The sequence below is a fragment of the Stomoxys calcitrans genome, chromosome 1 (genome assembly GCF_963082655.1).
Source record: "Stomoxys calcitrans chromosome 1, idStoCalc2.1, whole genome shotgun sequence".
In the NCBI taxonomy this organism is placed as follows: domain Eukaryota; kingdom Metazoa; phylum Arthropoda; class Insecta; order Diptera; family Muscidae; genus Stomoxys; species Stomoxys calcitrans.
The window spans coordinates 155,963,124-155,969,123 of NC_081552.1; the positions used below are offsets into that span (position 1 = coordinate 155,963,124).

General features: G+C 36.5%; 1 protein-coding gene across 1 annotated transcript in view; it reads right to left on the minus strand.

Moving 5' to 3' along the window:
• Positions 1–5,714, minus strand: part of LOC106093593 (alkaline phosphatase) — a 36,735-nt gene extending 31,021 nt beyond the window's left edge. Inside the window, exon 1 of the mRNA XM_059371017.1 lies at positions 5,633–5,714. Within this exon, the coding sequence (XP_059227000.1) occupies positions 5,633–5,699 (67 nt within the window). The 5' untranslated portion in view covers positions 5,700–5,714. The remainder of the gene's footprint in view (positions 1–5,632) is intronic.
• Positions 5,715–6,000: the final 286 nt, after the last annotated feature.

The window sequence follows — 6,000 nt, forward strand, 5'->3', positions numbered from 1 at the left end:
CAAATTTCTCTGAGTGTTTATCTTAATATAGCCCCCATATAGACCGATATCCCAATTAAAGGTTTAAGGCCACTAAAAGCTGAATTTTTTTATCTGATTTCGCTGAAATTTGGAACAACCCATTCTATGAAGCTCCATGGTATATGTATGTGGCGAATATGATTCAGATCGGTCTTTGTCTTAATATAGACCCTATATATACCGATCTCCCGATTTAAGGCATAAGGCCAATTAAAGCTGCATTTTTTATCCGATTTCTCTGAACTTTGAATTTTTTACCCGATTTCGCTGAAATATGGGACAACCCCCATATATAAAATTCCTTGATATCTGTGGCGAATATGGTTGAGATCAGTCTATTTCTTAATATAGCCCCAATTTGCATCGATCTCCCGATTTAAGTTATAAGACCAAAAAAAAAAATCCGTATATTTTTGCTTGGTTTCGTTTAAATTGGTCACAGTATTGTTTTTATCGAACAATATTTGGATATATACCTCTCTCCCGATCTAAATTCTTAGACCTTTAAAGGGCGCATAAAGTATTTGATTTCGCTGAAAACTAGCACAGTGAATCGCATTGAGTTCCTTGACATTCATGGCAAATATGGTCTGGATAAGGTCGATATCTTAATATAACTCCCATATAGACTGATCTTCCGATTTAAGGTCTTAAGCCCATAAAATTAGCTTTTATTGCTTGATATCGCTAAAACTTGAAAGAAAGAGTTTTACTAGTTCACTCGACGTCAAAACGAATATGATCCATATAGAACCATATTTATATATTTTAGGACCTTGAGACCCTAGAAGGTGCATTTTTCCGATTTCGCTGAAGTTAGGAAAAGCGACTGGTATTAGTCTTCTCGACACCCAGTGTTCTAAATTTCACACAAATCGAGTAATAAATGAGCCTTTTATGGATAAAAAAACTTTAAGTTGGGAGATCGGCAGGATTCACTAATAGAAGGTTAGGTCACATGCAAAACACAAAGTGGATAGGCCCCATAAACATCATTAAGGATGTCAAATTTGACGATTGAAAATGTCATCATATAGGAGAAAACGTAAACAAAGAATGAATGTAAAAAGAGAACAAGTTGACATCCTCAATGCCAAGTACTGCCAAATATTAAAAAAAAAGTATATCGGCTGATCGCTTGGCTTAACCTTATTCAGTGAATCCTGGGAGATCGGTTTATATAGCAGCTTTATCCAAACATGATCCGATTTAGACCAAAATTGGGCAAAAATGTCGAGGGATCAAATATAAGTCACTGCTTTAAATTTTAGCAAAATCCCGAAATAAATGCGCCTTTTGTGAATCCTTCCTTCCTACTTCCAAATACAGTCTGGTCTGTATCAATGACACCCGTGTTGAGGGATCTAATGTAACTCAGTGTTTAAAATGTCAGCGAAATTTATTAATAAATGTGCCATTTATAGGCCAAGACCTTTTATTGGAAGATCGTATAGTATTAATGGTTCAATAACTGATTGCCAGTTTTGTATTGAACTCTCAAATACCTTCCATTGAACCACATATTGATCCGATCTGTCTGAATCGATTTAGGATGAGGCGTTCCTCCAATAGCATCATCAAACAAATATTTAACAGATTAATGTTTTTGGGTTACTTTAATGGTGCAAAAAAAAATTCGCTTAAATCCGTTCACCCATCTCCGACAGCTGGTGTTTTTGATGTCAAAAAATATTGAAAATATCCAAAGATATACAACAAGTAAAAGATACCCACCACCTCGGGTATATATCTAAACCACCTTTCGTCAAAACACGGTGAAAAATGCACACCTTATGCCCCATAGCAGCTATATCGAAATATGTTCCGAATTGGACGAAATAATAATAAGTACAAGTCATTGTTCAATTGTGTATAACAAAATATTGATCTTTTTAGTAGTTTTATTTAAAAATAAACTGATCTAAACCATACACGGCACGGATGTCGAAAAGCATAACATAGGTCAATGGGTCAATGCGCTTTTTATGGCCCCAAAACCTTAAATCGAGAGTTCGGTCTATATGGCAGCTATATCCAAATCTGGACCGATCTGTCCCATATTGCAGAAGTATGTTGAGGGGCTTAAATTAACTCACTGTCCCAAATTTCGACGACATCGGACAATAAATGCGCCTTTTATGGGCCCAAAACCTTAAATCGAGAGATCGGTCTATATGACAGCTATATCCAAATCTGGACCGATCTGAGCCAGGTTGAGGACGGATGTCGATGGACGTAACACAACTCACTGTCCCAAATTTTGGCTAAATCGGTCAATAAATGCGCCTTTAATTAAATTAAAGAAGGATGTCGTGTGGCCTAACACAACTCACTGTTAAGACCCTAAATCGGCGGATCGCTCTATATGGCAGCTATATCCAAATCTGGACTGATCATGGCCAAATTAAGGAAGGATGTCGAAGAGCCTAACATATGGGCCTAAAACTCTAAATTGACGGATCGGTCTATATGCGGGCTATATGAAGATATAGTCCGATATAGCCCATCTTCGATTTTAATCTGCTAATGGGCAAAAAAGGATCTGTGCAAAATTTCAGCTCAATATCTCTATTTTTAAAGACTGTAGCGTGATTTCAACAGACAGACGGACGGACATGGCTAGATCGTCTCAGATTTTTACGCTGGTCAATAATATACATATATACTTTATAGGGTCGGAAATGGATGTTTCGATGAGTTGCAAACGGAATGACAAAATGAATATACGCCCATCCTTCGGTGGTCGGTGGTGGGTATAAAAATTATACAATTTTCATAAAATATGCAAAAATTGCTTAGTATTTACTTAACGTACATTCGATGAAATGAATTTCTGTGTTTTCGATGCTCAAAAAAATGTGCATTTGCATACATATGTATCCGATATCTACTTCGATTCGATTGTTGAAAAGATAAACACTGTTTAAAATGTAGAAACGCAATAAAAAGTCATACATAAGTCAGGAATTTTGTGCTACTAACAAATCCCTATTTTGAATAAGTGAGTTCGTAATGCTTTGTGTGCCGTTATGATACAGAAAGCTATACTGACCTCCTTCTTACTTCCATTCAGCAATAGCCTCGTCTTCTCGCGATCCGGATCCCCCCATGGGATTTTCTTCGTCCTACCGACCGGACTGCGTCGACCCAAAAGTGTTTGTCAAACTATAAAGTTTGACAAAATTGAAAACCATTCTATAACGTTTAGAGTAATATCCCAATCAAGGCGTATTTATAAGGTGGCCGCATCGGCGAATTGCTACAACAGGACGAAGAAAATTCAATTCGCCGTGACATATAAAATTTGCTTCTACTAATCAGAGCAAGAAGAAAATAGTTTTTTTTTATAATTTTTGAGTGTCAAGCAAGAAAAAATTCAAATTTAAAAATGTTCAAAATTCCAATTGGCTACAGACACAACCATTTAGGCGGCAGGTTTAAATATTAGGTTGCCCAAAAAGTAATTGCGGATTTTTTCAAAGAAAGTAAATGCATTTTTAATAAAACTTAGAATGAACTTTAATCAAATATACTTTTTTTACACTTTTTTTCTAAAGCAAGCTAAAAGTAACAGCTGATAACTGACAGAAGAAAGAATGCAATTGCAGAGTCACAAGCTGTGAAAACATTTGTCAACGCCGACTATATGAAAAATCCGCAATTACTTTTTGGGCAACCCAATAGTTTTCACTAGGTTGTTGTAGCAGTAAAGCGGTAGACCAGGGTAGTTATAACTCAATTCCAATGGGGCTGGGAATGATTCTAACATCATAGACGTTTGTCTCTTTTATTTATAACCAGGGCCCACGCATCACATGTGTCAAACGCATGACTCTCTGGTGTACATGAGGATTCCTTCTGAATTGAGTTCATACGATGTTGATGGGCAGGATAATTAGCGATAGCAAAGTGTTCCCGGCACGGCATAGCTGTGTGCAGCACACAAGCTGGAACTTTGAGGTCCGATCTGTGTGCTGTTCTTTACTCTCACGAGAAGCTTAGCTGCGGGCGCGTCCACAGTTTGCGGATAGTGGAATGCTCCATACGGAGTAGCTGCAACAGCAGTCGCAGACGCTCCATATGACAAGGCGAGTTATTGACGGCTTTAAATAACCGCGGCGATCGGTCCTTTTGACCGGAACAAGCTTGACGAGGATCGTCACCTCCACATGAAAATGTGCATACAACAACAACAGCAAAGAGCTCCATTAGGAATATTGTGACTAGAGTTAAGGACGGTTTATGTAACCCTTTTTGGGTCTCTTGGAAAATTGTGGAATTTTTAGATCATTTGGAAAGGGGGGGGATCTTAAGATTGTTGGATACGAGGATGACGTTTTCATCGTGTTGTGCGGCCGTCCAGAGAGCATATAGTATGCTGCCAAGATTGGCCAAGGGGCTTGACGTAAACCCCCGAAAGATAAAGTTGGTGCTTTTCACCAATATGAAGTAATTTGGTGTGTTCAGGGGACCTCTCCTAGATGGGGTGGATCGATAGCTCTCACTACTGATAGGGCTTCAAACTAGCAATTGCAATGTCAGAACTTTGAAAACGCGCCATAGGGACTTGAAATGGCAGATTGGAGGGAACTTCTTCAGCACGCCTGGCTCTTATTTATTATTGTCATGCATTGTACCGCCGCAAATTTAGTCTTTGTTCTTTAGCGCTTTTTGAATCTATTTCGAGGGCGACGCTATAAACCTAAGTTCCTTGAGTGAAGTTGATAGCGATTCAGGTTGTTAGACGCGTACCATTAAATAACTTAAGTTTAATAACCAAACCAGCAGCAAATTCAAAAATCAATTTATAATATATTAATTTTGAAGTTTAGACCGTTTTAAGCGAATTCAAAAATGATTTGGCATTTCAAATTCCATCAGCTGTGCTGATGCGGCCACCTTATTAAATACGCCTTGGTCCCAATCTTAAATTAATTCTTCAAATTGTGTTAATTTTTTACATATCCTCCACCTGTCCTAATTCTGTCAAATGAAATATATTTTCATTATGATTTCTATTGTATCGATATGGCTCTTATAGGTTTTTTTTTTATTTTTTTCCAACCAAGATTGTCGTCATTGATGTTATGCTAATTTTTAGAGAAACAACGTGCTGTTAAAAAATATGAAATCAAAAATATACACACGAAAAAGTTTTCAACTCATGGAAGTTCAAAATAGCTACAATATATCCTCGCTCGCATGTAAAATACGTGGAAGTGGGATGGAAACTAAATATTTACTGCAAAAATACCACTAAATGTTAGCATACAATATGATTAGAAACTAATGACCTTGTCAAGTGAATTGTTATTTTTTTTTAACTATTCATTAATGTGTGTGTTTAATAATACGGGATTCGTTTGCTAACGAAATTGTATTATTTAGAGTGTTCAAATTAACGTCATTCCATTCATGCGCGCATGGATCTGCCACATTTCAAGTACACCACAAACTTAATTCGATCAACTCTTTGTATTAATTTAATAACATTTACTATTTGTACAATTGTTTATGCGCGTATATTTTGTCACTTTTAAACTTTCTTTTGTGTTTCTGGTTTTGGAGATAATTTTTACTGGTTTTGATATCAAAATATTGATGCACACACCTATTTGAGATATTTGAAAACCGGCTGATATTTTTGATACTAAGAATATAATGAGAATAACACGCATCTTTAGTGGATTAAAACAAAATGATGTTAGACCGATTAAAACACATTCTTATATTTTTAATGTATACCTTTTTATATTCACATACTCGTACACAAATCTTTGTAGATATGGGTTCACATTGAAATTTTGATCAATGCCAATGTATGGCACATCTACACTATGCGAAATACAGATAGGTGCGCTAATGTTGGCTGTTAATAGGTGAAGAAGTGGAGGGCTGTTTAATAATTAAAGGCAGGTACTAAGTTCGAATTTCACAGTGAAAATCAATAGTATTTAACGATCGTATCACAAAACTTAA